This window comes from Perca flavescens, chromosome 10 (assembly GCF_004354835.1).
Source record: "Perca flavescens isolate YP-PL-M2 chromosome 10, PFLA_1.0, whole genome shotgun sequence".
In the NCBI taxonomy this organism is placed as follows: domain Eukaryota; kingdom Metazoa; phylum Chordata; class Actinopteri; order Perciformes; family Percidae; genus Perca; species Perca flavescens.
Window position 1 is genome coordinate 5,822,682 of NC_041340.1, and position 16,838 is coordinate 5,839,519.

Below are 16,838 nucleotides of genomic sequence, written 5' to 3' on the forward strand. Positions count from 1 at the left end.
CATGAACTCCTTTTGATAATTATCTGGAGCACTAATACAAGACAGACAAGGATAAATAGCACTTCCACAATCCACTGTGATTATCTTCAGCAATCATACAGTAAAAAAAATGGCTTCACATTTAACATATAGTAAGATTTGTTCAACGCTTTCAGGCGACAAAAAAAGTCTTTTTACTGTGGTGTTTACTGTGTGACTCTAATCACCAGGCTGTTGTGAGCAATTCTCTTTGCTGGTGTGATGGGGAACCAAACAAAAGCAAAGTCACACTTGACACCGAGTCAAAACATGTTGCCAGGCAACCCAAACTGGTGTTTGACTGCTGCCGTCACCAGCTTGAATTTCCCCAGGAGCCTTTCGAAGATGAATGTGATGCTTTAATGAAGGCGAAACATTTCCAGTTAGTCTGTCCGTATGTAAATAACGCTGTGTTTCTTTGGGTCGTGTTCTCTTACTGTGATTGTTTGAAGGTTTTGTACTTAAAAGATTTATTTACATTTTCTCACTCGCCGTGGGTTAGAGCTTAATGTCAGAAATGGAAAATTGAATTTACGTAAGTCACAAAAAGAAAAGGTGACTCAATTGTGTTTGACTGTGTGTTTTAAGTAGTGATAATTTTACAGCTGACTAATATGGCACTTACAAACATGCACACACACATACTTTTTTACAGTTTGTGAACACCCAATTATTAGCAGGCTGACTTTTAGCAAGCAAATTGAGCCATTGTCACGTATGAACTCTGGACACTGTCAGCAAAGCAGGTGCGGACATTGTCCAAAGTTTCCCGTTCACGCAAAAGGAGATTGTGCGTGACAGACGCATTCTCATTTAACAGAAATACTCAGTTTGGTTTAGGCAAGGGTGGCACTGGGCAGAGCGCACAGGAGGCAGGACATGATATCGCATATACATATTACACCGCAGTTACGGAGCTGGTGTGTAATTTGGTCATGAAAAACCAAGTCTCTTGCCGCTCCTTGAATCTATCGGCTGATTTTCACGTACACCCTTACAGAGAGAAGTTAGAATCTCATTGTCTTTTCTGTTAGACATTTCTGTTGGCATCTAGGTGTAAATCACCCTCCTTCCTTACCCTCTGATGTTTTATTTCTCCCAGTTTTGCGAGACACATAATAGAAACATCATCAACACACCCACACTCTCGCCGCAAGTACTCCGCACAATGAGCGGCTCTCACACGTTGAGCGGCGATTACACAGTCTTTGTAAACAGGGTGAACTCCGTTTGATGTCCGGTCCAACTGATTTGGACATTTGTGTTTTCACATACAGCTCTTCCAGGCAATGGCTAGATCATTTAAAGTTTGGCACATGGTTGAAAAAAGCTTTGGTGTTTCTTTGATGTAACTTGTATGGATTCTTTCAGTCGGAGCATTTCTTCTGCTTTCAATTTTGCAAAGCGTCAACGGTGAGCACACATTGAAAGCTAACAGCTCTGATTCATAACGTGCTGCCAATTGGTTCGAGATGGAGCAGCATGGTAATGTGCTCCCTATTCAACTTCATTGAAAAGAAAAAAACACATTACTTTAGACTTTGTAATGACAGGATAATTTCTATTTAAAGAGATGTCAATCATGTCTTTTGGAGTCGGCAATCATTTAGTAATTTAGCCTCACCTCTGAAGCACGTCTTTGTCTAATGTGGCTGGGGGGTGGAGGTGTGAGCTCAGTCAGACCGGTCCCAGGTGCAGCCCATTTCCAGATTTCCCCTGTTGCATTAAGTGCAAAGCAGGATGAGGCCAATAAATTATTGATAATTGGAAAGGAAATGGATTTACTACCTCAGAAATTGGATGAAGCTAAACTCCTATTGTGTGGCCAGTCGCGTGTTGTTTCTACTTCAGGATATGTGTAGGAAGCTGCCAGAATCACGCCTCGTGCCTCCAGGGAAATTGTTATGATGACAGTTAGCCTCATATGGTCGCAGCGCCTCTTTGTTCCACACTAACACTGACGGACGTCTGATGCTTCGTGCTGCTGTGTCACTCATTTGAGTTTGATTATCATAAAAAATTAGTCAATGATGACTTAGAAAATGTGTTGCCTGTTTCTTTGAGATCTGACTAAATTCGTAACTGTGACTCGGCGAGATGGAGGAATGGACGCGAGTCGAAGAGAAGAGAGCCCAAGCCTAATTATTTCTTATGTATTTAAGGAGGCATTCAGTGGTCTGTGGACTTTACTGACCTATTTGAGCATCCAGTATTTATAGAACCCACAGCATGTCTTCCTCCACAAGTTTGTGCTACAGCCAACAGTGTGTCAATTAGAGGTAATTCTAGCAAACAGTTACAAATTCACAAGTTCACAGTTGAGCGGAGTACCCAGGGTAATTAGAGATCAATTAATAAGAGGCTGTGAGACCTCACTGGAGCACATGATAAGAATGTAATACATCACCATGTTAGATGTTGAAACACTGCCTTGTCATTGGCTTTTTCTGCTTCAAAACAACACTTTTTTAAGCTGAAATCTGTTCATACATTGCCCTTGAGCTGAGCAATTGTGTGATAATTGCTGTCTTGGTATTTACTCTTAATTTGTCCTTATCTGTATTTAGGTTTTGGAGGACACTAACGTCCTGCTCGTCTTGGTAATGTTTTCCTGTTTATCATCAGGATCGTAAAGAAGGTCTCCAGCCCACCTCTTTCCAAGTGAGCAATAAAACCATGCAGAGTAGGCCTAACACACATACATGGGCTGTTTTCGGCGACCGGCAGTTGCGGCCTCCCTTGGCCTCTCTCTGGCTGAATACGATTGAATATCTGAGTCAGCCAAAACACTGTAAAATGTACACTGTAAAAACTACTCGTCCATAACATCCTCTCACTGATGGAAACGTTGCTGGTTTGCGACACAAGAGAAGAGAACAGGGAAGAATGGCATTTTGCCCCAGCTACCAAAGCTGAAGTACCACTCTGTAGTTCTTTTGTACATCAGTGACATCATTGGCGTACAGCAGTACGGCAGATTTCGCAGCTGCAGCTGAGCCCCAGAGACACAGAGCACATTGGAATGAACTGTAGGCCACCAGAGATATTGTTGAAATTCGCTGAACATTGCCTTTAACCTTTGCCAAATTCCAAAAATGCAGCAAAGTTAACATGAAGGAAAATGTTTAACATGCTTTAACCAAGAGCAATCTTGTTTCGGTAAAAACTTCAGAGATTTGGTCCATACATGCACTTGCCTCAAATCCGTGTGCTCCAGCATACCATGGACCAAATGCATGTTTATGATCATAATGTCTTTCAGTGAAAAGGAAACAGTACATGTGAGTTCAACCTTATTCTTCCAACTGGCCTTTAGCGACGTTCATCACAAGGCAGAGTCCACACACATACACGTGACTCTTGAGGTCCTTTTCTATTCTAAACAATCTCTGGTGTATTTAGTGTTAGGACGGTTAGTGATTATGTATTGCCCTTCCCTGCCTACACCATTGGTCACACATCATTAACCGTCCCATTCAGGAAGACAGGGTCGTCGCGTTACGTTCAGGACGCCATCTCGGGAGTGCAGGTGAGTTTCACCGGGGCCTGAAATGGGCTCAGCTATTCCTGGTCTAAGCCTTTTGTAAGAATCACATTTGTCAGATGCTTTTACTTGTTTCATTGGACAATGTGAAGCTTTTGCGGCTCAAAATGGCAGTGAAGCTGCCTCCAAAAAGCAGGCTTATATCAGTTTTAAGCTGATCTTTTACAATAAATAATAAAGGAGTTATCCTTTTTGGTAGTAATACTGAATTGCCATTTCTGGGGCATTCAGATTGTATTCATTCATGATTGTTTCACCAACCTGCTAAAATTGGTAACTGTAAACAGGCAAACAGCTTTAGATTTACAACAAAGATTGAACTGACTGGATCTTTGTTAAAAGTTTAGTTAGAGTATGTCAGTTAAACAGACTGACATACTAGAAGAAATGTTATTGAAGGATAACCCCTTGAGATGAACCATCTCGTTTTCAAGGGGGTTCAACATAAAACGAACAATACGACAGATAAAATCACATACAACTTACATACGTACATACATACATAAAGGCTCTCAATTACAGACCGACACACACTTCCTTACCCCTAACCCACAACTGTTGAACAAAGAAAAAAGTGAGAAACTATAAATAGATGAATAAACTCAAACAAAAGTTTCATAGCAGTTTGTGAAACATTGACGAAGCAGCTAAGCCTGACCAATCTGTGTCATTTTGAAAAATTGTATTGTCTTAAATCTAAAGTTCATGAACATTTACTAAAGTTAGGCATGATTCATTAGCTTTAATTTAATCAGAAACAGATTTCAGGCTTTCCAAACAGCTTTTTATCCCTGTCCGGTTTCAAAACTTCAAAAACACGGGCAGCTTACCAAATAGCACATTTATATGAGATACAGGGAAGAGTGTATGTTGATGTTTCCGCAAAGGAAAGCTCTTGTCAGTCATCTGTCAGTCGGTTAAAAGTTAAATCTGACAGCGCCCTGACCCAGGGAATTATTCATGCGTATCCCCAGAACAAAAAAAGCGTTGTGAAATTTGTATGGCCGGGAATGAATAGGAAATTTTTTTAAAGTTTGATACCTACACAACATGAAAATGACATTAGTAAACGGCACATGTTTTGTGGCTACTCTGGGACACGTCAATGAAACATAATACAAGTCTAACATTTTCTTTTGTCGTTTCTGTTTATAAAAAAAAGTTTGGATATTTTCTGTGAAAGGAAAAGTTGCTTTACGTGACTCCAGAATTTAAATTTATGAACAGGATGAATCTTCTGCATCTCACTCAGATGGTTTTCTCTGTTACAGCACTAGGTTGGGATTTAGACTGAAAAGACTTAAAAAAGCAGTCTGGCTTTAACAAAATGTTTGGAAAATTAGGTGTTATCATATGCTGATGGACACATCAGTCTGCATGTGTAAGGTAGAAAAGCAAAGAGGCTATGGTTGTGTGTGTGTGTGTGTGTGTGTGTGTGTGTGTTTGAGAGAGAAAGAGAGAGAGAGAGAGAGAGAGAGAGAGAGAGAGAGAGAGTCATTAAGGAAGGTGTAATGCTACATCGTCAAGAGAAAAAGCCAAAATAGAGGGAGTGAATGGGTTTTGATGATATATAAATAAATGTTTGTATGCTGTTGGGAGTTTGAGGAGTTGAACAGATTAAGTGAAACTGTGTGTGTGTGTGTATGTGTTTTGTGTGTGTGTGTGTGTGTGTGTGTGTGTGTGTGTGTGTGTGTGTGTGTGTAAGTGACGGAATGGTTGCAATTTTCCACTGTTGATTATGCTGATTGCTTCTCTTGTGTATTCTGCACTTCTGGTGCAGGTGCCGTTTTCCTCTTTTTTTGTTGCGAGCATCGTTCCTTTAACTGCAGTGTTTGGGCCAATTGCAGCATTGCACCTTCACAAACAGCCTCAACTCTGTTTGGGGGTGGAAATGATGCACGGGTGTCTTTTGAAGTTGTCAAAGTTTGATGGTTGGAGCTGAACAGAGGAACCTGAAGCCATGCTGGGTTTCATTCAATTTGTTTTAATCACTGCTGAAGGTTAAAAGCTCTGAGATAACTGTGGGGAAGGGGGGTTAAGACAGCAAGCTTAAAGTTATGAGCAACATGGTAGTTGAGGGAGTTACACAAGCTTGACATTTACAATCCTAATGAAGGGTGCACAGAATAAGCTTTAATATGCTCTAATTTGCCGTGTTAAGAATCGGATGAACTCTTCGCTTGTACAAACCGTCATCACAATCGAAATATCCTTTTAACGTATGCTGGTAAATGTCTCGTCAAATCAGATCGTCACCTTTGCTTGACTTCCTTGTGTTTTGATTTTGTTGCATCGTTTTTGCTTTGTAACGGATTATTGATGAGTTAGATCTGTAGAAGTCTCGAGCCGCGCCTGAGACGTGCGTGTCACGCAGGCAGTGTGTAAGCTCTAACCTGTGAACATGGGAGCCGAAATAAACGGACACGCCACGCAGCTGACACACTCACACGACGCAGACAGCGCGTAACCGGCCTCACGCTGCGGATCCACTTTTGCGTCACGAACGAAGCGTGGTGTCGCGATGCCTCCCCTCGTTCAGACGGTTGTGGGCGTTTCATTTAAAATGTCAGTTTGCAGCTCATAGTCAGTTCGTTTTAACTTATGTTAAGTGTTTCTCACAAATGTACAACCATTTTAGGAATGCATTTAACAGTATAAGAAAATATGAATAGCCTATACAAACAATGCAAGCCATTTCGAAATCTTGTTTCATTTAAATTACTCAATGCAATCTCAAATCCTCACCAGAAACACCAACAGTCAATGATCTTTCTCCAAATCCTAGTTTCGTTTCTTTTATGGACTACTAGGTGGTCGTGGAAGACATCGTTAAAACAAAATAAATTGTCTTGTAAGCGGAACCAAAGTTTCACAAGCACCGTTGTGGTACAACAAAGAACCTGCAACCTTGGATAGTCACGTCGCCTTCAACGGATTCATTTGCACAAAGATGGGCATCGGGCAGCTTTTTCACGCGTGTGGTGTGATCTATCATATTGTTAGACTGCCAGGGCACTAGGGGGCAGTATAGGCTATCACGGGCTTGTATAGCAGGAGGGTTAAGGAGAGAACAATAAAGTAAGCCATGTGAATCTACCCTGCTACGTCTTTATTCCTTATTTTAAGAACCCAACGCGACAACGCGCAGCATTCAAATGCAGCGCCACCTTCCCGGGTGCTTTGCGGGCACATTAAAGTCGCTTGACGTCACCCATAGGAATAGAGTGGAGTGCGGCGTTGGCAGAAGCGCCACACGGCCAGGTGTATTAGGTCAGGCTGTACGAAACCAGAATTGTTCTTCCTCTGTAGCCACTCACCCTCAGGGCAAATAAAAAATGATGAAGCCAGTTCTATACTTTTACACCAGACCAACTGTCGCTCACAATGTTCATCATGCTACGAGCTCTGAAAGCAGCGACCAGGTTTGAATTGCACTCGTTGGAACTGTCACAAACACTTAAATGCTCTTTGGAGCTCTTTGACTGCCAACACTTTTATACCAGATTGTGTTTCATACCTTTTCGCTGCTTCTCTCTTGCGCCGTTTTATCCTGTAAAACCTGACGGGAGGTAAAGATAGCAGAGCCTAATTGGAACCAAACTCCAGTTTGACCCTTCAGCTCATTGCAGAAACAGAAACCTGTCTATCAGAGGAAAACCTCAGCCGCAGCAGCAGCTGCAGACATTAGTTTAAAGAGCCCCCGACACAGGAAAGAAAATAATCTTCTGGGACTGGAAAAACATAACTCGCAAAGAGCAAATCACAGACCACCTGTTTAGAGGTGGGCACCTTCACTGTGACTAAAACACCACGTCAAAACTTGATTGACAATTTTATACATCTACAAAGGTGGGTAATTCAAGATTTGAAACGAAATTATGCTATAAATGATGTTTCATTTATTGATCCTGGAGCTTGTCGGAATTTTGAGTTTAAAGTCAAAGATTACATACAGGTGTTAAGTTGAATAGTTTCCATGCTGGTGACTTTATTTTCCTGCCCTGGTCAGAAAAAAAATGAGCAGATTTCCAAAAATTAGAAGGTTTAGATGGATAGATGAAATATTGGTTATTCTCTTTAGCATATGCAAGTGTGAGAATGCTCATTTCGGCTCATTCCCACAAGGCGTTTTGATTTATTGTTTTTTGTCAAAAATTTCAAGCTGAGAGAACTACTTACTATCACAATTCTGTTTTTCTCCCGAGCTTTCAAGCTTAATTATACTCTCTTTTTCAGACATCCACTTTCGCTCTCTTGTGGTTCCAGCCAGCAGGAGAATGTGTCATGACCCGGCCATCTGTTTTGACACATTTCCCCCTGTTTATTACGCCGAGAAGTAGCGTTTGATACCAGTTTGGTATGGCCTCTGGTGCTCGTCTGCATAATAGCAGGCTTGTCTTTGCCTGCTGAGAGGGAATGCCAGTGTCCAGACATCTATTGTTTGCAATTATGGATTCCCGCAGAGGCCTTCAGCTACCTTGAAAATGTATTTTTTTTTTGATTGGACGAACAAGATAGGATGGGAGTGAGATCTGGTCAATTGCGTTCGGCAATTGTACTTACTCCATTACAGAAATGTTGTTTAGTAAGATCTATAAAGCTGGTAACCAGTTATTTAATAACTATTCTCGCTTTGCCAGACCATCCACACGCTGCGGAGCGGGGGAGGGTCTGGCTAGTCCACATAGCATTCCGGGATGGGAGAAAAACGTGTTCTGGTTTGTTGGCATTTCTTTTAACCAATCACAATCGTCATGGGAACTTGTTTTGGTTGTACTTTCATAAGTTGTTTTAGTCATGCAACAGAAAACTCCGATTGGAGAGATAATCTAGCTAGCTGTCTGGATTTACCCTGCAGAGATCTGAGGAGCAGTTAACCATAGTCCTCAGAAATCCACCGGAGTTTAGAACACCAACACAAAGAAAGCGGAAGGTGATGGACATCGGCAAAAATCCGGCGCAATTTCCTGCGGCACCGGAGCAATCCCGGAAGTCGAACATCAAGGATATACACCATTTAATATGTCAAAGAACCCATCATAAAATGTGAAGAGGGCTGCGTAGCTGTGGGTGGGCCTGGGCCCGCCCATTTGGCAGTCAGGCCCACCCAATTAAAATTCTTCTTCTTGCTGCTTGTTTGTCACATGATGGTTATGGTAGGTCAGATTTTTTGAGTGGCAGCACATTTACCGAATGCCAAATTGCGAGCAGCCCCTCCTCTTTCACTCTATGTACAGCGCGTGCACTGCAGAGAGGACAGAGGAACATGATTCTTTCGGCTCATGCCGACACAAAGCAGTTTAAGTTTGGGAGTCACTGTGAGGAGAAGGAGGAGAGGAATTCAGCCTAAGTCCAGCCATCATTTTCAACCCAGACTCAAAGGATACTCCTGTGCCAATCTTCTCCACACGTGCCTAGTGTTAAATGTGCAGTAGGTAAGACTTATAAAACTAACTTTCTGTCATATTTGCTGAAACTGACCCTATGTTCCAGTAGAACTACATGAAGCAGGTAATTAAAAAAAATAATCTGGCTCCTCTGGCACCACCTACAGCCTGTAGTGTGATTTGCAAAACTCCTCAGCTCCCTGTTCAGATGCACCAATCAGGACCAGGGGGGATGTTTAACTGCGTGTCAATCACTGTTCATACACACGCATTAATTCTCCCTTGTGGTGGGAGGGGGTTAGAAGACCGTTTTGGGCTTTAGGAGAAAAGGGGGAGGGACTGAGAAGTTGTCAATGTTCAAATTTTTCAGTCCTGGATCTCCGCAGTCCTACCTACAGCACCTTTAACGACTATAGACTGTATATAAGGACAAAGACTTTAAAAGAAAATATAACGTTAAGTGGCTGTTACTTCAGCCGTTTCCCTATATCAGGCTAAACAATGACCATGCTTATTTTAAAAAAAGCATATCAGAGCTTGATATTCCTGTTGAAATGGATCAGTGTGGATAAAGAAGCAATGATTTAACATTTACGCAGCTTCTCTGCAAAGTGTTGTCACCTTCCCAGTTATCACCTTTCTGTTTCCTTTACTGACAATGTTTAAAGAATTATAGCCTTCCAATCCATTCCTGTTGGCTGTCTTGTTCCTTCGTAAAGGACTGTTTCTTGGACCTTGCACCCAGACATAGTAAATTCCATGATGCTGTTGTGTCTTTAGATGAGCAAGAGCTTTCTAGGACTGTCAGAGAAGTCAGAAAAGAGAAGCACTTAAATCATACATGAGCACTGGATGTAGCACAGCAGAGTCATCTGTGCACTCCACTATGCATGATTTAGCTTCAGCCCTTTCTGAATTGATACTTTATTTTCATCTGATGGTAAAAGTGCTTGATGTGCACTATATGTTTGTTCTTACATCTTATTGTGGCTGCTTAAATGGAGCTCCACCACAGCAATTTCCTATTACCAACATTTAATAGGAAACCATAAAGTAAATTAGTAATGTGCCGCATACAGAACGAGATAAAATATAAAATTGGTTAAAAAATAATACGATTCAAGCTAAAGATAAAAAAAAAATTATTATTTTTTTTTTTATGCTACAGACTAGCTGCGTTCACTGAAGTCTGTGTTGTTTTTGGAGATTAAAGCAGCTACAGTCGAGTGTGAGGTGGAACCAAATTGGGCAAGTTAGTTTTTATTATTAAAAGCTTTAAATTTTTATGCAATAGCAGATGCTTTCACCATATTCACTTTAAGTTTTAGGAGGCCGCCAAAGATGATAACTTGTGTGCAATCAGCTCACCTGGTATCTATGTCAACAGCATTCAACCATGAATGTACATGTAACAGACGTTACTGCCCTGTTTATATATTACATAAACTGCTACATGTAGCTACATGCTACAATGTCAAGGAAAGCTGTAATCTTGGCTGCTGTTGTTATTTATTTTTCCCTAATTTCAGATCACATTCCTGTTGGATAGATAGAAGCCTTTATTGGTGATTTTGCTGCTATACTCTTAACGTTCCCCTGCTACATGTAAGGCCAGAGAAACCTGTAGTTTTGGTTGCCAATTTTGTTAATTCATTGTGTATTGTTTGGGTTAGAAAGTGCCGCTTTAATCCAGGGTCATTTGTCTTTTGTTTATTTGACAGGGACAGTTTTCATTACTCAACAGCATGAGTTACTGTAAATGAGCCAGAGTTAGATCAGCAGGCTAATTTCTACCCGTTGTCTCTGGCCCGTTTTAAAAGGGCAACCTAAATGAATAAAATACGGTACCAGTGTTGCGTTCAAATAACCGTCTGTTGAATGGTGTTGAAGCCTAAGAGCCCCTGCACACTGCCTGTGTGGCATGAGCATGGTGTTTCTGTTGTGTCAGCTGTGTGGCGTTTTCTATGTCTTTGCACACCAGAAACGTGTCTGACGCGGCGCTGCTGCTGCTACTGCTACTGCTGTTGGATCACCCTTGTTCGACATATGGGGAGAGAGTTGTGGAAATTTACTGCTCTCAAGCAGTAGTATACTTCATGTTAAACATAAATATATACTGGTTTGATTACAGCAAAGACAATGTCGGCAGTATTGACGGCAGAATAGGCTACAGAATATTTCGTTCTGTATTGACAGGTGCAATATTTGAAAATCAATAATTATTTACTATTTTTTGTTTAAATGACATTTATATCTGCATTTATGTCAAAACCTAGAGACTTTCAAACATCAAAATGTCATTTCGTCGGTTCTATTTCTAGCATGCACGCGTTTTCGGCGCCGACATGTGTATCGGGTGCGATCTAACATCTACCAGCTCACCTCATTTGCCACAATGCTTCATGCAGAATCACTCTAGTGCAGTCAGACGGGACTTCTCATGCTGCCTGACACAACGACCTCTCTTCCTGCAGCATCAACTATTCCAGGGCGTCTGTGTGGACCACCGAGGTTTCTTCCTGCCAGTCATCAGGGCTAAAGGAGAAAAAAAAGCCTGCTCTTTAGATCCAATCAGCAGCTTGTTGACCATATAGAGACCCCCTGAAGGCTAAAGCCACGCTCCAGAATAGCTGTGATACAGAGGATATTCTGAGGCAGTGTAGGCAATGCTTTTTCACTTCCGTACAAAGTTGAGGAGATAACTTTTAAAACATTTTGCGCAATTATTTTGAAAAGAATTTGCCTCATGTTTAGCACATGCATCAAAATCACTCAGACCCTCAAAACCGTGAAGAAATAAAGTCAATGTTTTCTTCATGGGGCAGCAAATGAAAGGAAACCAGCTATCCAGTGGCGGATTGGAGCTTTAAAGCTTCTTGTCTCGGGGAGGCATTTCCTCAGTCACCCCTCATCTGTCCCCAATTGAAGCTGCTACTTGCTGATTGCCCACCAGAAGTTCAGCTTAGCTACGGGTCAAAGTTCATGTGTATCGGATGTCAACAAAGTTACAAGCTTTCTGTCTTTTCCTTGTACCTCTTGCTCTGCGTTGCTGCAATTTCTTGTCTTGCACAGTCTCACTAAATTAGAGAAAATGACATAATGCATAAAGAGTTCTTCAAACATCTGGAAAAGCAATTTAGAACACAGACTTTTGTGGTGCAAAAAGAAGGCACTAGAAAAGAGTGAAAGCACAAAAATGCCTCCAACATCTCACCTGTCAATGTATTTTGCCACAGTCAGAACACACCACTGTCTGTTCCAATCTAAGCACATATTACATACACAGGAGCCTGCACTGTATAATGTCATGCATTATTTGCATAAATAAAAATAACTTTTAACTCAATAATTTTTAGGATGCTGAATAAAAATGCTGAATTACTGAGCTTGATAAAGACTTTCATGCTTGTTTTTTTCTTTCTCTAAGGTCTTTTTGTGATGTTTATTCATGGAGTTTCTAGAAAGTTTGGGCTGGTATGATTACTGAAAGGCCCTTCGAGAGACTTAATGTGATACTGAGACGTCAAGTCAATAAACTTGATTGGATTGGATTGGATTGGACTTGACAGCTCACCTTTTAAGATTCGTGTCATCATGGAAACCCAGTGACAGTCAAGGCTCTTCTGCTCTGGCCCCACAGTGGTGGAATAAAGTCAGGACAGCAGGTTCACGCGCTGAAATCACAATCACGTCTTTCCAATGGGAATTGGGTCGGATCCATCTAAGATTTTTGTAACTTTCCTGAATGGACAATATCAGAATCATGCCCACTGCATTCAGGAACAACCTGTTGTGCAGGGTTTCCACTTCTCTCTGTCAAGGTCTCTTTGTCATTCTTTAGTCCACTTTTGTGTGAACAATTGGGTGCAACACCATGAATTGAGGAGAGACTGCCTGAAAGTGTGCGCTGTTTGCCCCAATTGCATTTTTTTTTTTTTTTTTTTTTTGCATGTTGCTCCTTTCTTTGGCAGAGGAAACCTTTCAAAACAGCTATGAACACTTTACCTTTAAATGTGGTTGGATGGAACTCTGTATGACAGAGAAATTAGGGTTGGTAGTGTGATAGAAAAACACTTTAATCTCCTTCTCCAGTGTCTCAAAGTGCATCAATGCTAAATAGAGGACTGTGGTTGTGCTTTAGCTCCCAGGTTACAAGTTGTTTCTAAGTAAGAGCTTGGAGTGTAATAAATCTAAAAATAAAAAAAATAGATTTCACACTGGACAGCTGGGTGCTGAGCTTAATTGTTCCCCAAGAATTAGAAAGCAGATGCCAGCAGATTTAGAATGTGAAGATAACAGGCAACTAATGATCAGTAAGAGTGTGTTGTAAAAGCTTAGCGTAGTAAAGTGCTGCTTTTGCATCGTCATATCCAAATTAAGGCGAGGCTCTTACTTAAATTAGGAAATCTGTATGCTGCCTGTCATAACCGCAGATGTGTTAAAAGGATCATTTGTTCAAGCACAAATTACGACTCATATTCACGTTCATAGTGGCGGCGCCCTCTAGTGGCCATAGTAATTAAGACGGGAGCAAACAAGACAATGGCAAGTTTTTTCACAACTTTACGGAACAAACTAAACTATGTCACGTTCTGCGTCAGGTGCTTAACCGTAAGTGAAGTAACGTAACAGATGCACTGATTTTTAACCAAAAACATCATCTTTTTTTTAGACTTAAGGTACCGAAACCTAACAAAACTGCGACTATTTCACTTTTTTTTGGACATGTTTAAAACCGCGACCATTACGTTCTCCCGCTATGTTCTGTGGTTTAGATATGAGGACGTAAAATGCTTCTGTGGCTCATATTCCCTGTCCCGGTTAGGGGAGCTAGTTTATGAAACGCTCCTGTGGGTCGTATTAGAGGGTAGGAATAAATGACCTATGTCGTCAAATGGTGTCGCTGACTTTTTTTTTTGGTCAAAAGGCGGTTGCTACTATAATAACAAGCATATCAATGTCTCATTTAGGGGAAGGGTCAGACTTTGTAGCCGACAAATTCAAGATGAAAGAAGATTAGTTTGGTGTTGGAGGCTGATAATGATGCTTCTGTTGAGAAGCTGTCGGCGTTCCCATTTGATCTGATTAGTGTGTTGGAACCACCGATCAAAGAACAAGCCTCATTTGCACACTATCACTTTGCCTTTGAACCTCAGATGGAGAGTAAAATAATTTGGCAGCTAGGGACAGCGTACAGCTCCTGACTCCAGCAGTGAATCATAGAGGAGAGTATTAGCATATTACACATAATGTGGACACAACATAAAACCCACAAATAAATTGCCCTCAAACTTGTGATTTTCTGTAGACTTGCCGGACAAGAGATGGGGAAAGAAAATTGAAATCCTGCTTGTGTAATGGAGTTGTTCTCACTCCTGTGTAAAGTCAGTGGGGATGGTGTTACTGTGCGCTAACCTCCCCCCCCACCCGTCAAGCCTTCAAAGTACAAGAGACCACAAACCTCAGGAGGATGACTGTAATGCATTACCAATGTCAAACAAGTCTGAGATTAAACAAGTCATTTTCAGAGAGCCCTTAAACCACACAACTCACTCTGAGGGCTTTAATTCATAACTCATGCCGGCTACTTTGCTGTACCTTGAGACGTTTTGTTGAAGCCATGCCAAGGAGCGAAAATGCAACGTCTGTAGTTTTCTGCCATAAAATATATCAAAGTTCCTGGCCTTCTGAACCTTTTCTGCCTGAATCTGGGGGGAAAATATACCTTTATTTATTTATTTTGTTTGCATTTTTCTTCACACTGTGAAGAAGTAAAGAGTCCTTGAAAAATGACCCACTCATTGTAAATTAATTAATTAAATGAAATACCAAAGTTATAGCCTATTGATTGTTCAGTGTCAAAGATGTTGAATTGTATGCCATTCAGCACTCACACAAAATGACTCAATTTGAGGACCTTGCAATTTAGAAGATAAATTGAGACACTGTAAATGCTTCTAATAATGTTATAGTTAACTGAACCTTATCGTCAGAGTGAATCCAAGCTAATAAAAAATAAACAGAAGCATCCTATTTTCACGGCCGGAGTTATACCAAAAAGAACAAAAAATAGAGTTACTAAGCCTAACTTCCTAAACTAAAGACAAAACATGGGAAAACAGATAAGACAATTCACCCCTACTGCTTCGTGCTAGAATAAAGTTGTATATACTGTGTATATATATATATATATATATATATATATATATATATATATACACAGACTACGCAGAGGTAGTGTGTTCTTGCCACAGCTGTCCACAGACTAACAATCAAAGTTACCACAGCACTTCAATTTTCGCAGTAATCACAGAACTAAATAGATCCCAGACAAAACTGACAGAAGGGCAGGACTCAGGACAAAAGTCACAATTAAAAAGCTGTCTGCTACTTCAGAACCACGGACAGCGCCATGGATTTATCCTCCGACACTCCAGAGCGATGGTCGGCGCCGTAGATTCTAAGTAAAGGATCAATAAGTCAGGCAGACTAAACGAAGATATTCAATTAAACAACCCCTCTGTCCATACACTCTTTCTGCTACTAGGGAATGGACAGGGGGGTGGCAGGTTAACAAGGGGCATGCATTTTGGTCATTTTGCTAACAAGGGGGATGGCAAATTGTCTACTGTATGTCACATATAGTAGATTCATCATTATAGGTTAACAGTGTAGCGTTACATCAGATTTCCAAATTGAGACAAATTGATCAGCAGCAGGAACTTTACTACATGTACTATAAATCCTGCTTTCCCTGGAGGGAGCCCTCATTAAAAGTTTATGTACCGATACCTAAACTTAATAAAGAAAAGTTCAAGTCAAGGGACTGGGTAACTTTCCGCTGATGCAGCTCCACTTCATGATATATATACATAGGCTGATAAAAGAAAGATTGATATTTACATAAAAAGTTAGTGCAGCTAAATTAACTTTTCTTCTCTCTTCATCAGGTATACAGACTGTAGTTTTACTCTTGACGATTTAAACTGATATGTTGTTATTTGGTGTCTCCATAGCGACAGCATGCCAAAGCGGATAGCTCTGATCTGCTTCCTGTCTCTGGTCATGCTGATGAGCATCCTGGGAAACCTGCTGGTCATGGTGGCCGTCTGCAAGGACAGACAACTCAGGTGGGTCAGAGCTTTTTTTATTTTTCCTTTTCCCTAAATATATTCATTTATCTTCCTCATTACATACACACACTTCAAATTAACAAAAACAACCAATAACCAAATCTTTATATTTAAAATAATATTACCTTAAAGGTTCCATGGCATGAAAATTTCACTTTATGAGGTTTTTTAACATTAATATGAGTTCCCCCAGTGACTAGAAATGGTGATAGGTGTAAACCGAGCCCTGGGTATCCTGCTCTGCCTTTGAGAAAATGAAAGCTCAGATGGGCCGATCTGGAATCTTCTCCTTATGAGGTCATAAGGGGAAAGGTTACCTCCCCTTTCTCTGCTTTGCCCGCCCAGAGAATTTGGCCCACGCATGAGAGAGAGAGACATCATGGCTTTCAAACGAGCAAAGTGGCAGTTGGTCAAGGCCACCCCCCCCCCACACTCCATCAGATACAGCATTAGGGGACCACTAAGGTCTATATAAAAGGGACTTCAGATACAGTATTAGGGGACCACTAAGGTCTATATAAAAGAGACTTCAGATACAGTATTAGGGGACCACTAAGGTCTATATAAAAGAGACTTCAGATACAGTATTAGGGGACCACTAAGGTCTATATAAAAGAGTCTTCAGATACAGTATTAGGGGACCACTAAGGTCTATATAAAAGAGACTTCAGATACAGTATTAGGGGACCACTAAGGTCTATATAAAAGAGACTTCAGATACAGTATTAGGGGACCACTAAGGTCTATATAAAAGAG

The 16,838-nt window shown here is 41.0% G+C and overlaps 1 protein-coding gene across 1 annotated transcript in view; it reads left to right on the top strand.

Annotated features, from left to right (window-relative positions):
- The window catches only part of htr4 (5-hydroxytryptamine receptor 4), a 151,270-nt gene that overhangs the window by 37,439 nt on the left and 96,993 nt on the right, over positions 1-16,838 (top strand). Inside the window, exon 3 of the mRNA XM_028589676.1 lies at positions 15,966-16,079. Within this exon, the coding sequence (XP_028445477.1) occupies positions 15,966-16,079 (114 nt within the window). The remainder of the gene's footprint in view (positions 1-15,965; positions 16,080-16,838) is intronic.